Source organism: Varroa jacobsoni, unplaced genomic scaffold (assembly GCF_002532875.2).
Source record: "Varroa jacobsoni isolate VJ856 unplaced genomic scaffold, vjacob_1.0 contig00206, whole genome shotgun sequence".
Classification (NCBI taxonomy): domain Eukaryota; kingdom Metazoa; phylum Arthropoda; class Arachnida; order Mesostigmata; family Varroidae; genus Varroa; species Varroa jacobsoni.
The window spans coordinates 155,971-181,388 of record NW_019214427.1 but is presented as its reverse complement, the minus strand read 5'-3'; the positions used below and the strand labels follow the sequence as shown (position 1 = coordinate 181,388).

Below are 25,418 nucleotides of genomic sequence, written 5' to 3'. Positions count from 1 at the left end.
TCAAATATCTATTTGTGCTTGTACGGATGCCATTTATGACGCTATGGTGCAAATGGAGAGCACGCATATCGTTTAGGAAGTATACCATCTTTACGTTTCCCATAAGCACTCGTGGAGAAAACGTAAGGTATGATAGGGACCTATGATAGTGCTAGGTCAATCGAGAATATGGAATATATTGTCTACAATATATATTATACGTGTTTACGATATAGTCTTTATATATATTTATATAAAGATACTTAGTGTGTAAGTGCCTGTGACACGGTCGGCGATGGGTACCGTGCTATTGATAACGTTTGAAAATAGGATGAATCTTTGTGTATGATCTCTGGTGGACAATGAACACATGGAGGATAACATCGCACAAGTAAAACACCGGTAGATATCTGCATATCTGTGTGCATGTATGTGTGCTTTATGAAGTATCAGCGACGCGAGGCTCCTGTTGATTTTGCCGAAGTTCTCTCCACTTTCCGCGCGTTGTTCTCTCTTGAACGGCACGTGTCGAATGAATACCATCATTTGGCGAATTAGGCTCCTTTTTGCCCGACATAATACGATATGGAACATGGCGCGCTCACTAGTACACTTGGTACCTGAACAGAAGCGCTGGTGCTTTGCCAGTTCGCATAGGCCGATGATTCGGTCATGTCCACGCTTTCTCTTGCGCAGTCTATCTCCCTGTCCCTTTGTCCTATGTTTGCAGGGTAAGTGTACAGATACGACGACTGGAAACGTGAATGGATGACGAGTGGTGTAGTAGGGTGTTGTAGCACCAGGTTTTTCGGCCGCCGACGCTCTACTTCTCCGTGCACGTGTGGCAAGCAACATATGAGTGTATTGTGTCTCTTAGTATGTGGGTAATGGCCTGAAGGAAGTGCACGTGCCTTGCGAGATGGACATGCCGAGCCCTCTAGTTCACACAACACGACAACTACGATAACAAGAAAGCTACTTTATCGGGATCGGCTGGCTCAGGCCGGCTGACTGCCGAGGTAACCCACATAAGGACACGTGCCTCGTTTACACTATCTGGCCGATGAAGCAATGAAACAGCAGGCCAGCAAAGGTGGAAAACCGGATGAGAAAGGCGTGTGTGTTCAACGACAAGAGGAAACAAGCACATCATCTATTGGGAAGCATTAGCGCAGGAGACAAGTTCAAGATGGATCTATTATTTTGGATATGATCGTGATTAAAGTGATCATATCCATCCACGAACGAAACATGAAATTCTAAAGAGGACAAATGACTGTGCGATAGAATGGCGCACTGTATGTATGGCCAAATAGTAAACAAATGGCCAAGTGTATAATGATAGTGCGAATACGAGGCCTTTCAGGAAAGGTGTTTCAATGAAGCGAGTTCTTGTATCGGGAAAATATTTCCATAGTCAGATATTTTATGACGCCAACTGAAGTCCTATGGCTTTTTCTGTGAGGGATGTTTTTTCTTTCGTCTCGGTGAACTTGCATAGTTACAGATACTCTTTGTGTGACTCAGAAACTGATCAGACGAAGAAAATGCGTTGAGTCGATTATGAGATAGGAAAAAGCAGGCAATCAGAAGCAAATTTCCGGTAAAATCTCCCTTGTCAATCTCTCACTGTATTGCCTCGGGCGTTTAGGCTTTTAGCGCATCTGTGTAGGAAGACGAAGAGGTGACAATATGTCTTGGAGGGTTGGAGATTTTGTAGAGATTTGCGGACGGTTGCATATGCGACTGAGTGGAAACGCAGCAAGCAGACAGACCCCTAGCATGGCCGGCTCACAAGGGCCCGAATTGTTCCCCGAAGCAGAATAGTGTACAACAAGCTGAACGACAGATCTCAGCGAAATTCTAGGCGACTACACGGGTATCGATTACGAGATAATGTTGAAATAAGCTAATAAGTGTAGGAAATGTATATATATGACTTTCGTAATATTTGCTAATTTTTTCGATTCGGCTGTTAATATGTAAGATATAGGGTTCGAGTTAGCCAGCCGCTTCAATAGAGAAAGAATGATCTTGAGAAAATCCGACATGTTGATCTCACACTGTACCTAGTTTCATTTGAATATAAACAGTTGGTCTGTTTCTATGAAGTGGGATAGTATTTGCTGATTAAAAATACCAAACAAGGCGCTAGTAACAAAATAAAGCAATAATAATTGTATATTTATTTTAATTTAAATATTTATCTCTGTTTGTTAGGTGGGGAGGCGATCAAACGGGAAGCTTCACCAAGCAGCACGTACCCTCGACCAGAACGCTCGGCTTCTGCAGACAGCGCACGAGCCTCCTCAACTTCAAGTCCACCCATTCAAACAGGCGGTGGCCATCATCTGACGGCTTCCGTATCTGCAGGCTCTTCTATGCCACCTAATTCTACCGCGTCTCCTGGTAAATACCATAGTTATTAAACGTACGAATTGTTTGTCGATATCGCGCACTACCTACCTTTTGCGAGCTCTGAATTTGGATTGCTTTGTAGCTGTTGGATGTGTACGGCTTGCGCATGTATACCGCTATAGTTTGGTTTACGGTTGAATAGCGTCAGCGAAAACAGGCACTAAATAAATATAGTACAAGTTTACTATTTCCTATATGGGAAGCCCACCCGAAGTTTCGCGCATGGCCTGAATGTCATACTTCCAAAAAACATAATGGGCCATGTATAGACTATATATCACTCAAATTCTGAATCGCATTTTCGTTTTATATTTGTGGCGGGGCAATGAACTAATAGACGTCATTATCGATGGTTGCAGGATCACCTTTAGGTCGGCCTTCAGGCACTATTTTTCACCATCCAGGCCTGAGTGCCGTTTCTACGCATACACACTCATTGCATCAGCATAGCCATTTAGATTCGGACTGCGAAGATGATGACGTCAAGGACGATATGAAGTGTGGAGTAGATGACAAAAACGCTCAACGCCGCAAAAAAAAGACGCGCACCGTATTTACGCGCAGCCAGGTATTTCAGCTCGAGTCGACATTCGACATGAAACGCTACTTGTCTAGCAGTGAGCGTGCTGGCCTGGCTGCATCGCTACACCTAACTGAAACGCAGGTTAAGATATGGTTCCAGAATCGTCGAAATAAATGGAAACGACAACTGGCAGCAGAGCTGGAGGCGGCCAATATGGCGCATCATGCCGCCGCAGCGCAGGCCGCTCAGGGCATGGTTCGAGTGCCGCTACTCTACCACGAGGGGGCCGCACCGAGTACCGTTTCGAATGGTGTCATGCCAACTAGCTCAGCATCTCCTCCGGGTGCACCCACCTCAGCAGTTACTACAGTTAGCTCATCCGCGAGTTTAGCACTGACCGAAGCTGCGTCGACTATTGCTGCCCTTGCACCCGGTCGCACTTCACCCGCACGTTCGACGACCGCCGGGGGTTCACCGCCTCCGACAGGCCAACTAACCGCGCCATCAACAATCTCGGCGTTAGGTAGTGCGGCCGCTGCCTTGGCGGCTGGAGCTGCCGCTGCATACCCTGCGTCCTTGTATTACCACCAGTTCGCTGCCGCTCAGGCACCGCCGCCGCCGCCGCCACACTCTGATGGACCAGCCACGCCAGGGAGCCCTCCTACAGCCACCATTCGGCCTCCGCAACTTCCGGGAATCGTCTAGATTTGTTCCACACAACAGAGACATCATATCTGCAGTACTCCAGAAACTAGAACAGCACCGGCAGTAGCAACAACGTCGTGGGCGTGTTACTGAGGTATCAAGTACAGCAAAAAAACACTGCTGAATTTTAGCGCGTTACCGCATACATATAAGTATAGTCTGAAGAGCAGCCGAAGAAACATAGTCGTCGCAAAGACAACGTAAATTTATAGCAAGACGTTCACAGAATCCGTCTACGAAACCCGGTGCTACCAGGTGGTTCAATAGCTGCGTGTGTAGCATTCGATTATGTTGAAGGGCTGACGGCTGAAGTACTATACTATATAGCTTATAGTATATTACAGTATAGTTGAATGAGCGGATTTCCACAAAGCCATTAAACTAATAGGATCAGTGGAATCTGGGCTGAGATTAAATACCCGCAAGGGAAAGAAACCTTTGAGACACATAAAAAAATGACAAGGGAAAGCTATAAATACTTATCTTAGACATCCACTTACAATTGAAGCTCGTTAAGATTTGTGAGTGGTGCGGGTAAAACTTGTCCGCAAATTCAGGGTAGCGAGAGATGCAATGCACTAGGTAATTGTCATTGAAAGGTTCGCCAGCGAAGCGAAGAATATCGGAGCGAACACCGAAGACAAATACGCAAATTGATATACATATATAAACTGGATACCGAAAACATATACTAGATAGATAGACTGATATAAATAAGTATATATATATACACTGAGATGAAACTGTTTAGTTATCGTCGATCTCATTTAATAGCCGTACAAGCGTAGTTCGCATCGTGAGCTAAATGATATACTTACTGATGCTAAATGAAAGCGTCTGCAAAGCGATTCCAGAATGAAAGCATTTATATATGATGGGACCGGCATAGAGAGGGCAACAATTCCACTTCAACAAAAACCGGTGAGCATCTACAGAGTGTGCTCTGGGCTCAAGACCTCAAACCGATTGTGCGATGAGCATAAATGGGACCGTGGTCATTCAGGAGAGGCCCAATGACTTGTGTGCCAAAGCGAATAATGTTTCCGTGCTATTTATTCAAGGAAAGGAAGCAGAAATGACCGGATATCAATAACGCTTCATCGTGTAGGCTCGTCAGGCGTGCGGCCAAACTGTTCGACGCGTCACGAAATGACCATCGCTGTGACAAAACTGATACTTACAACGCACGCTAAAAGTTTAGCATAAACTATTGATAAATCAGAAACATGTACAGAAATAGCGATGAGAATAAAACACGTGCTAGGTTGAAAATGGGGTTCGATCAGAAAGATGAATTGACAGGAAACATTGAGACAGGCAATGCTGCTTTTGCAGACACTGTTAGTGTAGGTGACCAGGCGTATGTCTTCATAATGTGGGGTAGGGTGGGGTGGGGTGGGGGGGTAGGGGGGGGGAGGAGGTGATAATGCGGTGGGGTGGTCCGGGACAGGCAGTCAGAGAGGCAGAAAAAGGCAAATTGTGAATTGTGAGCAAGAATCGACAACAAGCGTTCACTGTGATTTATGTTATGTACAGGTATATTAGCAGCCTTTACAATCGGACCGATTATAATTCCAGATAATGAAGCCGAATGGACGAATGAACAGGTGATGATAATCATAATAAGTGGAATAAAAACTTACAAGTAGGCATGTGAATGAGAATCGACTATGATACACAAAGAGGAAAGAAGAAAAGTCGCAAAGACAGAGATTAACGATACGAAAAAAATATTATTATTATGTCGTCACAAATCAATAAAGCTGTGCTCACTGCAGAAAATGATATTTTTTGTTATAATTTACTTTTATCTAATATCTTCGATATATTTGAAATTGATGCTTAGGCCCTAGATAAGTAAATGTACACCATATAATACAACGATCTGCTATCGTAAATACGGATATATCAAGTCTTTGTTATTCGACAAATTGTTTTCACTCCATTTGAAGTCAGCCCAGAAGCTATCGGTGCGACACCGATACGAGAGGCCGAACATTCGAGGTTTTCTTGGCCTGTGCCTAACTCCATCTCATGTAAGTTTTTAGGTGCGCAACAAGGAATAGAAAACATATAACAAACAGCCGAGTAAGACAGTCAATAAAGTAGTCTCGTAAAGCGTTGCTTTAGATTCGGCACACTCTTTATGGTAGGACCACTGTATATTTTGAGTTTTACGTCCGGTATTGCCGTTAGACATAGTTCCATGAAACGGCTGACTGGCTCCCAGCACGAAGCAAAACGTGTCTTTGACTGGATTCGAACCTAGACCACAACGTATCCCTAAGGTCAGCATGCAAATATATTACTCACCAAGCTTACACAGGGGCAAGATTAAATTCCAAGGCCCTCTAATGCGCATATCGTACGCGATTTTTTTTATATTAGAAAGAACGTGTCGATCTATTGTGTAGCTGCGGCACGAGGAACTAACAAAACAAACTTAACAAATTAGGGACTCAAACAATCGAAAGTTGAAGAACGCATTAAAAAATTATATTAAAAAAAACTACCAAAAAAATTTCCTTTTAAACCTGTGTCTATTTTCAGGTAATTTCTCATCTTTAATTCAGAAGGTATATCACTCCATACAAACTTTTTCGTTATGTTGTAAAATAGAGCGAAGTCCCTCAGGTATATGTATCTACCTTGCAGAGGGTGCAGATGAAAGCGGGTTTAAGTTTTCTATTAATTTTATTTGTGAATGCCCTGTCTTATATATATATACAAGGGATGGGTCGATATTTCGATGTACTGTGTAAGAGGTCAATAGTCAATTTTCCTAGCTGATCTCGACAGCGCTCTGCCTCATTCTCTCCCTACTTCTCTCTCTGTCTGATCTGCGCTGGGTTACAGAGTACTAGAATTCATGATATGCTGATAGGCCTACCAAAAGTGTTCAATTCCAATCCACCTGTATCCTTTCTTGGTCCGTTTCGGCGAAGGGGGCCTTCAAGTTGGCAAGCAACTTCAGCCATATGCGCCCTTACAGATTATCATCTAACGCGCGTACTCCTACCGGATAATGTCTGCCGCGGCTAGATTCTATTGACCGGCGTAACACCGGGTTCACTGTAGAATCTCTCGTTCTTACGGTTCTGAACAGTGAGGGAAACGGTTGTTGGGCTGGCCTTATAGGGCCACACAGGAACGAGTAAGATGTGGCTAGTCGGCCTGAACGTAATAGCGGTTACTCCTGGTCGGTTCGGCGAGCCGATAGAGGAATGTTATATTGTTACCAGGGGAAAATTAGATTGAACGACAGCAAAGAGAGCAGCCAGTTACTATCCACTGTACATTATAGCGCACATCCATTTCTCCCTTTGACTGAGCCATCGTCGGTTGCCGATCCGCCGGTGTTGGCTGCTGGTCGCGGAGGGGCTTAGCCTAAGCCCACACTAGCTATCCCTCAGCAGAAACCTGCAATACCCGCTGTTGAAACCTCTCTGACTCTCGGATCTAGCTGTGTCTGGCCGTCGGCCTTCAGCTCTCCGGCGGCCGACAGCCATCGTCTTCTAGCAGAAGGTCTATGCTGGGCTGCAGGCCCAATGCTACGTTTCTGTTTCGGCTTCGCTATCTATAGCCCACCCCTCCCCTTTTCTCTCTTTGCCCCTCTACAATCTCATCCTAGGCTAGCAGATTTAACGCATCTCCCGTCCACGCGTTCTTCTCGCTAAACCTCTAACTTATACAAGGAGAAGGGGAAGGCCGCTTCGCTATAGGGATATGGCGAATCACAAAAAGATAAAGCGAAAAACGGAGAGAAAATTATGAAGAACTGGGTGGAGGCGGACGCTGTGGCAAACACAGTGATAACTCAAGTCGCAAGAGGACCAAGAATTATTACGTTGGGGATTTGCAAATCATCGAACCCCAAATGCTTCTCAATGGGGTCCCTACGGGCCCGGAATTGTGGTCTCCCCATAAATCCACCTTGCTCCCTCACAACTTCTTCTTTCCCTTTGTCCTCCTTTAGCATTTTACCTCGAAGAGGCAAAACATTCTCTTTCAACAAAAACAGAACCGGTATCTGCATGATTACTGACATATATACCGAGCAATTTTAATATACAAGAGCGGTGTCCTGGACTCGAAATCGATTCCGTTCCTCCACACACATACGGATACACGTTCCGACATGCTTCGTTCTGAAAACACGCTGACCCCTTTATATTCTACCATATGTAAGAAGGAAACTTTAATAAGCTCTCAAATAAAATTTGCACGAAATTTATGAAACGTACGCTCCCTAATTACTGGTAGCATAAATGACAAGTGTCGCTTGTCGTGACAAAGCCGTAAGACACAGGAGAAACCTGAATCGCTTTTTTTTCTTGGCAATAACCACTAAAACCTGCTTAGGATTTCTGCCGCTATATAGCAATTTCATAATGCTGTATAAACTAATTATGTAGTAAAGGCTGTGCGATTTCTATTCGAGGGCTGATCAAAAGGATGCCGAAAAAATTGTTTTATTGATGGTCAGTCAGCTGCAGGCGTAGTTAAATAACAGCGTCTAAATTTATTACTATTTAACTTATATACTTAATATCGAAAAAAAAAACTAACTTCAATAAAAGAAAGTGTACACGAAGATAATTTTTTGCTGTCGTCCCTAACTACCTACTTACTTTATTGTCACAAGCAAAACATCAACAATTATCTTGGAACTGCCAATGGGTCATGTACGTAACAGTCAAATACAATGTCTCTAGTTAAAAACGACAAATGACCTTACAGCAAACTCGACCACCGCCATACCGACGTTTTTACCACTTTAACTAGAAGTTTGTATATCAGCTTCATCTTTCAAGTTAGTCAATCATTTCGCATATCCATCTGCCTGTATCTAATCGCATCGAACGTTCAGGTAATTGTCAAGAGCTATATCGTACAAAGGTCACTCAGATGCACGCATGGCTGTGCGATTCCTAGTTAAAGATGCTATTAACGAGCCGACGACAGGTCGACGGGCAAGGTTTCAAGTTGAGAGACTAAATCGACTATCGGACTTACAAGCCAACCATTTTACTCCGATATTCACTGTTTTGCGCACCATTCTATCAATATATCTACGCATGGACATATAAACGAGACAGTGGTTGGAATCGGATTGGGCAGCTGCACATTGTAGATGGCAGCGGCGGGGGCGGCGGCGGCCATGGCGCCGATTGTGGCAGCCATGCTGGTAGAAGTGCGTAGATTACAATGATGATGGTGGCCATGTTGCTGACAGGGAGATCGCTGTATTAAGGCAGAGCCGGGTGGGCGGTGCTTGAGCGGAGGGCTTCTCTCATTGCTCGCCTGTCCGGCTCAGTTTGTCCGTCGCTGCTCGTTTGGTTTCTTGTTTGGCGCTCAGCTGCTTTTTCTGGCTTGGCCTGACTCGCACTCGGTTGTTCTCGGCCCGCCGGCCAGGCGAACAACGTTGATGAGGTTAACTAGTCTTTCGGATTAAGGGACTCAGGGGCGCGGCTGGGCCGTGGACTAGCAGCAGCAGGAGCAGCGGGAGCAGCCTCTCAGCAGAACAGAAAGCAGAGGTCTGTCGGGCCCGACGAGTAGTACCGCTGCTGAAGCTATTTCGAGGCGAGCCACCAACGAAGTGACGAACGAATGAATCAACTCAGTCAACGTCGGATGAGAGTCTGGAGACCGCCGCCGCCACCGCGGCCTAGTTGGCAGGCTCTGCTGGCTGGGTCGGGCTGGTCGATGGGTCGCTTACTCCTAATGGGCAGAAATATAATAGCATTGGATAGACAGAGCAGTGGTATTAGTATTTCGCACGGCGCTGGCTACCGAGACGAACAAAGACGAGTGGGAACGATGGTGTCGGACAGTGGTAGAAGGAGAAGACGGTAAAGTAGAAGCGAGGCAGATGGGGAAAGCGGATACTACAGCTGCTGCTGATGCTGTTACCTCTACGTTATAGGTGCGGTCGCAGCTGACCCGACCGCTGTTCTCGGGTTGTGCCAGGTCGAGAATGGAGACCACGGCGATCGCACCGTAGAATCTGTCAGCAGCGTCTGACTTTAATAGCAGTAACGGATAGCTCGTCACCGCTCGGTGAAGTGTTCGTAGGACAATTGCCGCTTGCTCGATGAGATCGACTAGTTAAAAAGAGGGCACTTACCTCTGTACATGGAGATTCGTAAAGACGAAGGGAACCTGCTGCCGAAAAAGGCCTCTTGATCATTTTATGCACACTGCACTTATTGGCACATAGCTATTATATTATGCTATATGAAGACACGGAAAAGAAGTAATTGCTCGAGAAGTAATTATACAGGTCAGCACGTGGTAAATAACAAAGGTGCAGTGTTGTTGAAAAATAGGTGGAACTTCATAGTTGAGTGCATCAGTGATGATCAACTAAGAAAATCATGTAGTCGATCTATGGTGAATTAAAAAATACGTGGCATAAAATTATCCATATTATCCAATTATGTACACTTGAACATATAAACAAAAGTTTACCTTTTTTGTTGTTCTTTCTGAGCTGGTGCCATTATTTTAATGGGTTCAGAAAATTGATCAGGAATTGGCAGTTACGAAGCTAGGTATCCGAACGGATTGTTCATGTGCATGGGGAATATGGAGCCTTGTGCCATATATACCCTAATTACCGTTTATTACATATTAGATACATATATATTGTAATCATGTAAACAAAAAGTTAGCGCATTTAAGCGGTGCCAAGCAGACCATTCGGTCCGTAGATAACTTATGTTTTTTCAATTCATTCAAATTGCCGACGCTGTATATTTAAATTTATCTCTTGTCACTTTAAAACAAGCACCTATACGTCCATAACAATAACAACATTTTGACATGTCTTCGTACAATCTTTTAATCGATGGACGCGATTATGCTGTTCTATGCATTAATAATTATATCTATTATCTGAATACCTATTATCCCTACTCGGTCTATTGAATATATTATTATTTTTTTAGCCGTTGTACTGAAATCTTCTTAGTAAATGTTAACATGCGAATAGTTCGTATAATACTAGATAGCAGAAACCAAATATCTTACTCGTCTGCTGAGTTGAGTGTGCATGTATGTACACTATCCTGGCAGTTGCACATTTGTCTCTCTTGTTATGTATCTGCGTATATTCAGCTATATATATATATATATATGCGTCTCTACGTGCCCGTCGTCTAACTTTACGTTTAAAGCATTTCGTAGAGCCAGGGGTCTCCGGAAGAAAATGAACGGACCAAAGGACGACTGCTGTTGCTGAGAGAAACTGTGCAACGATGCAGCTAGATACAAATAGCATGGCACTGCTCGGTGTTAGTATCTCATCAAAGGTCGTATGCAACCCAGTTCGGGCCGACCCACGACGGCAGCGATGGTGTAGTTGGGCCAGAGGGTTGTCCTATTCGGATTTTTCGCTGGCGGCGGCAGCTGCAGGTTCCTTTTTGAGCTTTGCATTTATGCGCAACTGCTGCTGAGAAGACCTAGGCCTTTGCCGCTAGGCCCGATCATCCCTGTATTCCTTCGAGGTGCAGCGTTCGGATGCTGATAGCAACGGTGGTAGCGTTGTCGCTAGCTGAACTCCAACGCCATCGCGGTTCCAAGCTAACATAGGCAGAAAGATCAGGTTATAGAGGACAAGCAACTAAAAAATGGCAGGAGTTGCCAAAGCAACAATGGTAGTGGCTGAACGCTGACACGTACACACCCACGCAGACCGATACACACAGTTACTGCTGCATTGCAACACGCTGCATCCGCTGCTGAATAGCTCTGTCTAGAGCTTGTTCCGTCGCGCCATTGCCAGCAGCAGTAGTAGTAGCCGTAACGTTTTCTTCGTTCTTCTTCTTTACCTTCGTCCACTTTTTCCATCCGTAATATGGCAATCGTGTTTGCTGCTTGGTCGGGAATTGCCGCTCTATGTGTCTGCTGTAAAGAAAAGCAATGTCACAGCGAGCACGACAAGCGGCGCAACAGCAACACAAAGCGATATAGTCGAGTTGTGTATATGCAATGACAAACTGTTCGCCCCAGTAGCCCAGCTTGGCATGCCCCTTCACTCGACCAATACCCGCATCTTCATCCGCGCCCATTTTGCCTTTTCCCGAACAGTCCAGCAGCCCTCCATCATACGCTTTCCTTGAAGTTCCGTAGCTGCTGTTGGTGTGCCTCAAGGAAGCATAATGCAAGAAGCGGCAGCAGCAACATTCTCTCTGCTGCTCCAAAGCCTCCAGCCGGTCGATCACCCCGCAACCCTCCGTGTCCCCTCCATAAAAACGGACAAAGAGAGAGACTATGACAACTACAACGAAAAGGACGAAAGGAATGGGGGGCCACCCTTCGTCTCCATCAAACGGCTTCACTCCCTTTACTTCAGTTCGCACTCTATATCTGTCGGCCTGCATTCTGTCTATGTTTGCCCCATTTTCACAGCGCCGGAACGGCCACTACACCTATTTCAGCAACTAGTGGTCCCTCTTACCCCCGTCACATTCACTGTACGCCTCCGTCTGTATGACCGTGGAATGGCGGGCTTCCTTTAACGGGAGCTGCGGTGGATTAAAGTAGCCACAGGATTCGACAAGAACGATTGAAGTTATGAAGGTTCGCCCTTAATCAGGCCTGGCAAGAAAACATAGGCTTAATAGCCAGCGTGCCTGGCGGCTGAAGTAAACCATCGAGATGCTGCTCGTCACTACAGTGTACTATTAATAGCGGATTAAAGGTCGTACAATTGCATTTAAATTCTAAGCTAGTTTAATCGATGCGATCTTGTTTCGGGCCGAATGATTCAAAAATCTTGATGCTTTTTTTTTTCTGAAGTTGGCCGCTTTCCAAGACAAACTGCATTGAAAATAAAAATTATATGCAACGAACTTTTAGTATGTAGGGTCTAGTTCCAGCCTAGAATGTAATTGAATTTGAGCGTTTGCATTGCCTATATACAGTGCGGGTGTAGATCACGGCTTATACCATCGATCTATTATTAGGACGATTAGCATAGACTATATGTAAAAGGTCCTATGATGACAACCTCTATTTTCACTGGACACTCGTACAAGCACAGCGCGGAGGTGTTCAAATTCATCTAATACTCATACCCGCCACGATATGGATCGTCCATTGCGGGCAAAGATCCTTGCGCTATGGCGTTCGTCCAATTCTGTTATTTCTACAGAGAAGCAAAAACATATCTGACATTGCTTAAAGCTGTAAGATGACTGCTAAACGAGGGCAAAGCTTGCCAGTACGTTTTTCCAATAGGAAAATTCATATTAGATGCTTCAACCAAGCTAGTACATTGTACAGCTGTTCGACTGACCTTCCTTTGATTCTCAGTGTCCTGAGAAAGCAAATCTATCTAACAAGTCTAACAAAAATTGCCTAGGCTCAGCCGACGATAACATGCTGACCAAACAATATTGAGATTTGAATCGGCAACAGAAACAGGGTGAAACGATTTCTCTATTAAAGTAAGCGTTTGATAGAAATAAAATAGGGACCTTCTGTACGCGAGGATCTCTGCATCTTTACACCGCTAGAGATGTTGTTCTCGCTTATCGTGTAAGCAGATCTATTCACTGGCTGATATCGTCGACGCTGGTTGATCTTTCTTTTCTTTTCTTGCAAATTAACGATTACCACCGCTTCATATCGTGAACTCACTCGTTTCCCAAATGGACGTTAGCTAAAACCGTTGTTCCGGATCGCGTCTTCATTGAGTCCTTTACAATAACCTTTTTGTGAAATTTGTTTGTTATTTGCAGAAATAAGGTTAGGACTAAATTCATTATTATTGTAAAGTTCAAATTAAAAAACAACGGAGTTTTATGTGTTGCGCGAGTAACAGCTGCAGCGCCATTTATAATACCATAGGCTGTCATATGCGCGAAGATATATGTAAAACAGCCGCGGTGATTGAGGTGTCGGTGAAGTACGTTATTCATGCTTTTGTTATCCCATCAACGCTGAAAGAAGTAGTAGTAGTAATATTTTTGCCTAGCTGCTCTTTAATTTTCCACACACACTTTTTCTTTCATAATCCAATAAAAGCTATTACTTCGGATAATTATTGGACGCAGAGATGCCCCTAAAGGAGAAAGTACTGTTTGATTTTTGTTTGCTGAAGTCTAAACGAACTCCTAATTACGTTCCTCAGACAAAAAAGCCTGTGCTCATAGTAAACGCTCCTGTCCCATACCTCTAGTTACAGCTAAATATCCGTCATTGCTTGCTCCCATCAGTCGAAAGCAAGTCCCTCAAGACTCGAAGGCCAGCACCTGTTTAGCTGTCGTTGGCTGCTCCATGTAAGGTCCGATCGAGTACTACTGCCGTACAGCCAGCTAGGATCCCGGTGTAGTTTCGCTCGATGACGACAAAGAAGAACATGACACATGTAGGAGCTTGGGTCTATCCAATTTTTTGACTTGAGATGATAAATTGAACAACGACGTTAAAGCCGCAAATAACAACACACGCGTCCCAATTCAGGAATATCGACTCTTCGCTAACAATAACTTTAAGCGACTACTTTAGTGTTTCCAGCGTCGCCTGCTGCCAAAGAAAACAACAGTTGTCCTAGGGCCTTCAAGTTGTTGTGTCGGAAACTGTGCCATCCGTTTACGTCTGCCCCATTACGCTCGTCAACGCCAACAGCAAATTTCGCTGAAAGTTGTTTTTTTTTTCTTTTTTTTTTTTTGTATATTTATTACCAGAATAGAACAACTCTAAGATGTGAAGAATTTGTATTTTACTAAAAACAAAGGCAACTCGAATTTTCTTATTGCGCTCATTCATAGGATCAGCTTTTGCAGTGAACGGATCTTCATCCTACGATTCGTGCAGTGTTACAGGTAAAGATTAAGCCGTATGTATGATATTTGCGTGAATAGAACTCATGGCTGAACCGGTTTCCATTGTAAATAAGGTAAATTTGTGTTACCTTGTATCAGAAAGCACTGAAAATATCACACAGTGTCCTTGCGGTAGATTCGAACGCGGGCGTAGATGTCTCGTGATGGCTGGGAGCCAGCCGTCTGATGGAACCATGCCTAACGGACGTAAGACTCGAAACATGGAGATACCGAAAATAGCATAGAAAACCATAACAAAACATTAAACTTAAACGCGGCTTTTGAGCTTGCTAACCGTGCATATTCTATATATATATATATACGTCAATATCCCTTTTCTTTTTTACCATAGTTCCTGCCGACTATTTTTAATCCCCTTCGTTTCTCTAATCTCCTTTTTATAGCCTAACACATATTACTGTGGCAGGCATTTTTGTACCCGATTCAACATACATATTTTACTGGCATCCAGTTGTAATTAACGAAAACGGGCTCCTTCGTTAGGTATCAACGATGCTAGGTAAGGAAAGCTAGCTAAGCTAAACCCCGCATATCTTGGCCCTTTGCAACTAACCCCTTCATAGCTACTTCTCGTATGCTTCTTCAAACTAAGAAGCATAAGGACTTGCTCTTTCGGCAGCGGCCACAAGGAGTTCCACTCTGTCTGTTTCCTGAACCTCTGCTATGTCTGGGGATGCTCCTGCATCAGTTGGTGGACTACCGCCGCCGTCGGAGTTATGCAATCCTGAGGTATAACGATACAGCTTAGAGTATAGGGGAATAAGCGACTGGGGTCAGATTAGAAGGCAGTGTAGCGGACAGATAGAAGCTTCAGGGCGGAGGCAGACTTCTCAGTTGAGGAAAGTGCCGAGAGCGACTGAGCGCTCCTTGTGAGGAGCACGCGGGGGAGAAGGTGGGAAAGGGGGTAAATGTGTGCCCATAAATTCAAAGGGCTGCTGTTGCTATTGCTTCTGCTCTCGATGCTGGTGTCCAACTATCTGATGGCAAGGCATGCTATGCTTTGCTGCCTCCACCCCCCACCGCCCTCTGGACACACACACATACGTTCACAGTTCACCTTTTTCGTCTGAGCCCCCGCCACACACACGAGTGCACTAAACAGACAACTCACCGGAGCCCAGCTCGTTCATGAGAGACTACTTACTGCTACGACTACTAGTAGCACCAATTTCAGTACAGCGACGGTAGAGTAAAAGTACTATGCTACGACGCATCGTGGTAATGGCCCAAAACATTTAATAGGCAGGAGCACGGCGAGAGAGGGAGAGTCGTCCAGGGTAAAAGAACGAAGCTATCTGCGGGGGGCCGGGGTAGAAACTGACATAAAGTCAACAAAGATGTAACTGCTTTGGTTGCCTGCCTGCCTTCCTGCTTGGGCCCTAGTCAGGACCAGTCGCAGGCAAGTATGAACGCGCGCGTGGACGAAGAACAGAGGACAGCAGCACGACGTTATAGTTTGGAAGGCCAGCTAGGAGAAGTCGTTTTGGCAATGAGCAAACGCCAAACAACCAAGACCAGTAGAGTAAGGCAGAAGGGATGGAGAAATAGACCAGTAACTACATATATTCTGTGGCAAGGTGACTCTGGGTAGCGAGGCAACAACGTGAAGCAATGGTTGCAAGTCGACGCTGAAGAGACGCAGTGACTAGAGTCACGCTACTTGTTGAAAGACATGAATAGAATTGCGCTTGAGAATAGGTCGTAGCCGACTTTGTCAGTCTGCGCACAAAAAGCACTGCTTCCAGGACCAGGTAGTGCTCATGGCGGAGCTTGGCATGTCTACGTGCCGCACCGCTCGTTCGGTGGCTGACTGGCTGGCTTATGCCACTTGCTAGTTGAGTTGGATACGCAAATAAAAACGAACTGATGAGTAACCGAAATAGGCGACCCCATACGCCATAATGGGCGGGTGCAGATGGGGGCGTGGACTTATGTAGATACTAACGGGCAATTCAAGATGGCTCACGAAGCGTATCAGATTTGAACTCTGCCACAGTTTATCCTAGCACTGTAACAGTTTACACAAACAAATCCTAAAAGAGCAATTGACATTGTGACCCGTATGCAAACAGACCTATATTGAATATCCTAGACAACTACGTAATGTAATGATGTGCAGAAATCGCGACACATGAGCCGTGATCTCCGTTATGCTATAGACCTAAAGGATTCACAGGAGTAGAACATAGCTGGCCTTTCGGTTCTCCTGCTTATTCAAGTGGACGCGCTCGTAAAGCAAAAAGCAGATAAAAATTACGATTTATAAGTGCGTTTGATAAAAAAAAAATAACTATATCCTGCCTATTGATAATTTGACATGCTATACCATGCGTCTATAAATCACGGACATAATAATACTCAGGCTCGCGATTTAGTATCATATGCTCAACACACGTTTTTAAGCGCAGGATGCGATCTGAAAGAACAATGCTTACTGGGATTAGGATTTTCTCTTGGTGCCTAATGGGATTTCTAAGGGACTGGGTTAACATGTTTTCAAATGAGGATAGGTTTGAACAAGGAAAAGATAGGACTTAATGGACTACAGCTTAGTATTTCATATTCATAATAGGAAAAATTGAGCTTTTTTTCCCCTCTAGTATTTTGACGTATACTTGTACGTGTATAACTTCGCCTTTTTTTCATTTAAGTTGGTGCGCTTGTCAACTAGTTTAGCGATTTATAAAATCGTACCCTTAGTTGATTTGCAGGACAAAAGTTCCTATTACTGACTAATTTACTAATATATTAGAACTGATCTTAGTAAAATTATCACTGTTATTTAGAATCTTTTGAAACGATCCGATATCTGGTATAAGACATTTAGACTTTTCAAAAGCGCAAGATACCACTCGAGAAAGCATATCGATAATCCTTAGGTGCGCGTAATTTTAATGAGCACTCACCTAATTACTATTAGAGTTTCTATCTCAAATCAGATGATCCGTGATTCTAAAAGTAGAAAATTAGCAGATCAATCGTACCATACTTAAACATTGAATGAAAATAACTAGAGCCGCCGCCGCCGTCGTCGTAATAGTTAGAAAAAGCTTTACAAACCCAATTTTATCTGCTATTTTCAATCGTTCAACTAATGAGGATGCATTAACAAGTAAATCTTGTAATCTAGAGGCGATAAAGCGCCCGCTATGTGTCTTATAGAAAATGAAGGCATTTCATCCGAGCTGGGCACGTGAGCGCACTTCTTAAAACTCGCTGATAATCCCGAGCATGATTTCTGTGCTCGAGGGGCACAGGTGCTCCGCTAGTTCGGTCGTCAGAGAATTCTGAACCTGCTCGCTGGGCAACGTATATAGTGGTAAATCGGTACTTGGGTATCGTTGGGCGTCGCAGCGACTTAGTGCAAGACCTAGCGTCAAATCAGGCCGAGATGCTCCTATAGGTGGGAGATTGGCAGTGGGGTGGGAAAGCTTCATTTAAATAGCGCCATCTTTCGTTTTTAAGTGGCCGATCATTTGTAGTAATAGAACTCACGGTTAGGAGTGTCGCTCCCAATAAAAAGAAACAGACGTTTAAACATATCGTTTCACTCGATCTCGATGTCTTGGCCGTTTTACTTCTCTCTGTCCCCCCCCCCCTAACACTGATATGTGCCGGACATTCAGCTTGCCTCAGTCTCGGGTGTAGGATTTTCTACAGAATAAGTTACGCGTAAGGCAGTTGTTTGCGTTATACGGTTTCGATTAGCTGCCGATGTATCGGTCGCTAGAACAGCGGGAAAACAATTGATCTTTAACTGGGATAGACTGCAGAATTCGTTTTAGTGACAAATTAACCAACAATCGTCCCGCTACGAACGGCACGAAAGACAGTTATTGCCTTCAACTGAAGAAAAATCAAAATTCCATTTAATGATAATTATATAATATCCAGATGTAGTACCAAGACTGAAACAACGAAATCTCCTAATAATAATAACTTTATGGCTTCGCGATGTGCACTAGATCTATTACTGGAGGCCGGATGAGCATCCATTGTATAGGTGTCGTATCGTCGATGAATAACTAAGAGATATAGTTTTTTTTTTTTTTCGAAAACTTATAAAGTCTCCAGCCTGGTTTTCGTTAGCAACGAAATTACGTTTGTGCAGTGCTATCAGTAGTAAGTAGAGTGCAGTAATACTCAAAAAGCAATGAGCGTATCGTTGTAACAGTTGGCGCTTTCGTATGGCCTTATTGCATCATCGGGTAAATAGCGTCCCTTCAAACGACGTTCAGAGGGGGATAGCGAATGACTGTAGCCTAGATCGTCGATTTATTTTTTACTTACGCATGGTTACACAATAGCGGAAAACGATTATTTCGGTGACGTGGAAGAATCTAAAAGATCTAAGCGACCCAAACATAAGAGGCAAACGATAGGAAAGAGCTACAAGTACGCCATTATGTATGCGTAATAATGCCCTTACGAGAATAGCTTGAAGACAGCGGTCGTTGGATGCGGGTGCCTTACTGATCATAACGTCAAGCACAGGTCTGCTAACAGGACATCAGGTATCCTGACATGGTCTGTAATAAAACTTCAAAGTCCTTGACAGAAATGTTGAGGATAGAAGAAAAATAAAGAGGTTAAAATGTTTCCCAGAACCCCACAATTATGCAACAGACGCATTGTTTTTGTCTCTAGTTAGTGTTAACAGGATGCTGGACATTTTGAAAATATTCGTCATATACTGTCGCTTTTAATTCATAGCTTGAGTAAACAGTAATATACAGTCGATGCGATAGCAAAATAGGGATCATTTGCAATGATTAGAAACGGAGGCGGCCGCAGTAGACTTCATAACTCCATTTTGTATGTCCAGCATCTATTATTCTAAATTAGACTACTGAGCGATAGGTGGTAAATGTTCGTTAAAGATGGAAGAGACAGGAATGGCCTTTGGGAGTTGTGCGCAAATGAAGTCTCCTGTGACGAAAGTGGTGCCTTTAAATGACTGACGTATGAGTGCTGTAGTTAGAGAAGCCATGAGCGCTTTGCTGAGGATTTTACCAGTGGTCGATTTAGTGGAACGGGAGACCGATAGGAAGCGTGTTAAGCGTCATATTCGGATAAGCCCGGACTGCATATTTACAAAACATGCTATGTTGCTGGATACTGAGGAAGGCCAAATGCTTTCCTATTCATTGTACAGATTACCTGAAGGTATTTCAAGTGGTCTGAGACAGTCGACTATCATCAATCTTAATTATACAATTCGAGTAGTCCCCTGATTTCTTAAGAAAGACTGCTCGGTAGAGAATTGACTATTCAGTGCTTCTGCGATGGTCATAAATGCTATATGTCCATGCAACGTAAGACACAGCTGCTACCTTTATTTCCTTGGTAGAGTATGTGGGCTCGTTTCAGATGTATTCTGCAAATGCCAACGCCATTTTCGACATTGCAGCGTCACTGCACTGGAGCTACATTTCCTGCTTTTGGTGAGGTAACGGGTAAGCTTGTCCTTCGAGTTATTGAAGTCACCACATCACAAGTTCATATGAGGAACACTTTGATGTTACCTGTTGTCACCGACGCGTATGGCGGCGCCAGCTCGTGTACTTGCGTTCCTCACACCCCCTTCACCAGCCCGTTATGACATACATTTTGCAAATCGTCGGCAACTGGCATAGCTTCTGGTGGTGCGCTCGAGCACGCGATTCGTATCGGACTACTTGAATTATGTGTTTGATGCCACCAACTAGGCAACGGTAAACGAGAACTCGGCAAGTACTCCGTTTCACCTCCGCCAATAATCACCATGGGGAAGAGGATTGTAAGATATCCCCCCCCCCCCCCCACACACACACATACACCTTACCTTGCACTTATCAACCACATCTGCTCGTTTTACGTTTCCCGCGTTGTGTCCTCGTGCAAAACGAACATTTCCTTGGCTCGTTGGATTCGTGTCACTTTTCCCTGTCTGCTCCTCCCTTTCTTCGTACTGTCTGTGTAAAAATCAGAGTCACTCTAGAATATCTGTTCGCGCCGTTATTACGGCAGTGGCTGTCTCTACAGTGCACCTTGAATCGTTTTAAGCTAGCGGTACGGGGAACTTTAGGGCCGACCCAGCGCGCGCATAGCGGCGCTGCTAGCGACGCGACCTATGTCACCCTTTTTCGTCTCGGAAGACTTCGTTCGAATATCTTGACTTAGTTTTTTTTCGACGCCGGTGATACCGGCAGCAGCGGTGGCGGTGATAAAGTTTGGGCTCCAATCTTTGGCATCTATTTACCCGTTTGCTTTCAACTTCCTCTAATAAGCCATCGGCTTGCCAACATATCTCAGATTTTTCGTCCAGCATTTTCACGAGCAAATAGAAGAAGTAAAGTTAGCGGTGCAATGAAGTGCGTGCGACCTGACTGCTTGTTTTGACACCCGCCGCGACTGATTCCAGTTGCAACCTGCTCGGTATCTTCTGCGTTTTCTTCCCCTTCTGCTTTTTAAATTTGCACACTTTCTTCGCTAGGCTTCTTCCGTGCAGCCGCCTTTTCATTCGGATTTGTTTCCGCTGTTACATCACCCCGTACACGCGCGCGAATCGAGCCGAGATTCACCAGCCGTCAACTTCGCAGCGAGACCGACGAATGTATAAAAACAAGGAGGACACACGGTACTGAGCGAGGTACGCAACGGAAGCGACGCCCGAATTCGAAAAATGGTTCTTTTGCCTCGATTCGAAAAATGCTTCCACTTCAAAATGCCTCCGAAATACTGTCTTCCCCCCCCCCCCCCCATCTCCCGAACCCTCAATGGCTATCCGCAGTGGGGTTGCCTGTCGTCAGACGTTCTTCACTGCAGCCGCGTGCCACCAAGGTACGCAATGCTTTTACCAACTTGAAAAAAAGATCTTGTTTCGTCGCTGGTTCGCTCAAAAAAGCCGTTATGATGAAGCATCAAAGATCTAGAACGAGACCGATGCGCACAAAAGCGTAGAGGGGTGAAGCATACTTGCGATTAGCGTGCTGTTTTATTGTGAAATCACTTCCATGGTTAAACATGTAATTTGTACCCTAAATTATTCTGCCAGTGCCTTAAAGATACACATATAGTGCGGAATAAAGAAGGGCACATAATAATAAAATTTACTCGTATAGATAAAAGTGAATACTAACTCACCCAGACGACCTAATTGCACACCGCGCTTGATGCTATCTAAAGTGATTTTAGGGCCTAGAAGGTAAATTCAGTTGCGCTAGATCATGTTGGCATACCCTGCAGAACGGAGTTGCTTATAATAAAACAGAGGTTTGCTCGGGGAGGGGGGCAGACAGAGGGCAAATAGAACTTTCGTAATTACGAAGAGTCCGTCGGAATTTGCATTACGATTTGTTACACACCTGACTGATTTGATCAGAGATAACGTCAGTTCTTTATTTCCATATCGTTAAAATTTATCATAGCGATGTAGGCTTGAATCCTTCCAAATGTAGCCTAACACTTAGCGATTTTTAATGAAATTACGTAATTATTTAAGGCTACTTTATAAAACTGTTAGCCCGTTTATAAACCATTAGGCAATTGGTAACCAGATGTAATAATATTAGTCCCTTAAACTATTTACGCATAAATAGTAAACGTTAAGGATAACGAAGTAAATAAACTTGACTTAAAGCTCGTATAGTATTTTCAGTTACGAAGAAACGTGCGGTGATAGGTTATTACTTAAATTCAGCCAGTACGTAGAATGTTAGTTGTACATGTACCCTTAGGGAGTCAACTCCTGGTAGGCATTTGTGAAAATACCGCAAACGAACCTGTAAAACTTACAAACTTACAAAGTCACAAGTTGATTACGCTTGAGCGCCTTGTATGTGTATATGTAAGTTCCGCTCTGCATGCAGAGCTCTGCATCCATGAGACCCTTAGTATGTATAACACCGATATTTGGCGGTCATATTCATATACTCATAGTTGTATAACTCAAACTTGTGCTCAGTTCATGGACTATCGATAGGTAATTTGGCAGTCTTCAGTAAGTTACACGATGGAAGAAGCCAATGTCATATCCGAGTCACCTAATAAAAAGCAGTCGACGTTTAGCGGAACCATATTTATTTAGGGTGTTAGCACCATTCTGACCAACTAAATAGCAATTCTCTTTGTCTAAAAAAAATTGTCTTTCTTATAAATTATGCGAGTGGCAGTTGTCGTTAGAAACGACAGGGGGCTCGATCTCGGAGATTTCCGGCGACAACGTCCCCCGGAATCCTCCTTCTAACCTGCCGTTCATTCCTCCAAACGGAACAGCTTTATCCGTACTACTATCTCCGGCGCGAGCTACAAATGCATGAGCTGTAAATTGCCCTGTGGGCATTGGAAATTCTGCGCTTGCTCTCATTGGTCATTGACCTTGATTAGCGAACATGAACTGCAGTATGTTTGACGGTCCCTCGGCTCCAATGTGCATCACTGGCACGGATTTTTCTGACATTTGGAAGCTCGTGTTTGTGACTTTAGGGAAAAACCCGGCGGCTCTGTGTGGGGGCGAAAAGTACGCTTGCAATTGTGGTTCGGGCGATGAGATATGGGCAGATCGCATGTATGCTGCTGCTGCTGCTGCTCCACCTTCAAAATCACCTCGTTGGGAAGGGCTTTGTTCCGCCAAAGTGTCTTCCTCAAAGCGTGCATCTTTTCCATAGAAGTTGTTATCAAGCGAATGCAGTATTTTGTGAAGTAACACAAAAGCGTCCTTCTGACGTTCTATTGAAAGTCGTAACTTACCGTATATATATACCAGGCCTCATCAGAGACTTGAAGGGCACTGTTCGGGTCTTTTGTAATTAATCATTGTTCATATCGTTGGTTTTCTTGTGGGCGTCGAGCCATAGCCCTGCTAGTGCGTCACGGGTCTCCGGTGGTAAGCGATTGCGATTATCTACGCTGCTCGCCCGCAAAACGTCCCCAATCGCCTTTAGGTGTACATCAATAAACATCATAGATTCAGTCATCGCTGTGAACTACGCGTTTATTGAAAACTCCATTCAATAACACTTCGTTTTCGACAACAGAACGACTTCTAAGGGGCGCAAAAACGGATCTTTAGGAAAAGTTAATAGAATTGCCGTTGTAATACTTAGAATCCATTCACAAACAATCTCGTAGGCCACCACTTGTGAACCACGCTCGCATTGGGTAACACGAACCGTATGGTACGTGTGCATCGTATGGTAGCAGCATATACCTCCATACCTAAACTTTAGAATCAGCCAGGCAAGAATCTTGTCCAGAAAATAGTACTTACTCTAACATAGAACAAATTGTGTTGGGTTTTTTTATTTGCCATTTGCACACGTTTGGCCTTTCGCGATTATTTATATTATAAGTTTTACGATAGTAATTGTCATAATTGATAAAAACCACGAAACTTCCTCTTTTTGGAGCCCATGTCGACGTGGTAGATCTATAATTTTAGTTGGACACTACACAAATATATTCTAGAGCGAGAAACACCAATCAAATATGATAAGCCTGTAAATACATTGTACAGGTAATTATTTTTTTTCTTATTTTACGTTCGCCAGTTAAGCATTACGGCATTACGAAACGAAATCCATGTATGCCCGGATGCGAACTTAGACCATAACGTGCACTTAAGATCAGCTATTACGGAGACAATATCAGGCGAGTAAAGATACGTAATTTTGAGGACACAGTTTTGGTAATCTCCGAACTAAAGAAGTTAAACAAAGGGTGTGCTTTCTATATATCGTAGAATATATTAAGGCGCTAAGCTAAGTTTGGTTTTTGGAAATTTGTCAATTCTATCCATTGACTTCACACCAACTTATAATAGTCCTTTATTTGTAAAACGTAAATACGGTTGCATCTCCTCAGCATGGTGTGTTTGGGTATCTGTATCAGAGGTCGTATTTTCCAATAGATCGCTTACCGAAGTATAGGTACCAATGAATTGCTAAAAAATGGAAATATGTTTATCATAGATTAACAGTACGATTAGAATGTGCTTAGGATTTATAAAGTTTATAGATAAATGAAAAATAAAAAAAAAGGGTGAGTAACTATCCACTTAGATTCAAAATAGAACTTAACCATCGCTATGCATTAACTGGATTTTTACGCGTATCACGAATAACGTGACATGTCGTGGGCAAAAGCCGAAAATATCACCCATTCATCAGTAAAATCATTCTAAATAATTCCAATGCTCGCGGAATACATATTGCAGCTAGGTTCGTTTGCGCTGAGCATTTTCAACCCGGTAGTGATCTAGTTAATTTACAAGGACTACCGCATCTTCCTCTTCCCTGCACGCACCGGTAAACTGGTAGGGAGACATTCACCACCGTGAGGATACAGTTGTAAGGATACAACGGTAGCGACCAACTGCTTACTGCGTGCTAGCAGCTTTTATGTCGTTGAGGAAGACCACACTGCGACTATCACCAACTGCCACCGCCGCCATCACCGCCCAGATCAACAACCCAAAATGGCGGAACAAAGTAGATTCAGGAAATGTGATGCAGCGGATCCCCTGCTCACTCGGTAGTGCAGGTTTCACACTGGGAGGGTGATCGCGCCAAGATCCGTCCGCTTCCACCCTTGGCCCCTCTCAACCGCACAACCAATGCGAACAACTCCTTTGTTCGGAATGGCTAATACAGCTACCGTCTACCCGCCCCTGTCCCCGCCTCCAGCAGCCAAAGGCCCATCATCGTGTTGTTTCTCCGTTGGCCCCTCGGTCGGTTCTCAAGGCGACCGACCGACGGCGGTGCGAACATTTGTTGGTCATTTTTATCAATTTGCCATCTATGTTATTGCCCGAGCTGCTACTGTGTTACGCCGCATCGTCTTTTGCTTGTTCGCTGCTTACTGGCTGGCTAGTCTTTTCTATCGGCGTCGCCTGCGCCATCCCTTGGCTCGTGTCCCGCGGCCCATCGAGACCGTTCGATTTCCCATTTGCCTTTTTCTCC

The 25,418-nt window shown here is 44.2% G+C and overlaps 1 protein-coding gene across 1 annotated transcript; it reads left to right on the top strand.

Annotated features, from left to right (window-relative positions):
* Window positions 1–576: 576 nt before the first annotated feature.
* LOC111270929 (uncharacterized) lies at window positions 577–5,000 on the top strand. Its single transcript, XM_022851415.2, has 3 exons — window positions 577–710; window positions 2,200–2,388; window positions 2,757–5,000. Exons 1-3 carry the CDS (start codon window positions 641–643, stop codon window positions 3,623–3,625), a joined length of 1,128 nt encoding a protein of 375 aa, XP_022707150.1. The 5' UTR covers window positions 577–640; the 3' UTR covers window positions 3,626–5,000.
* Window positions 5,001–25,418: the final 20,418 nt, after the last annotated feature.

Coding starts and splice junctions, on each gene's coding strand:
- LOC111270929 (XM_022851415.2), top strand. CDS start 641: ATGATTCGGTCATGTCCACGCTTTCTCTTGCGCAGTCTATCTCCCTGT. Junction 711..2,199: donor CTTTGTCCTATGTTTGCAGG/GTAAGTGTACAG, acceptor TCTGTTTGTTAG/GTGGGGAGGCGATCAAACGG. Junction 2,389..2,756: donor TAATTCTACCGCGTCTCCTG/GTAAATACCATA, acceptor CGATGGTTGCAG/GATCACCTTTAGGTCGGCCT.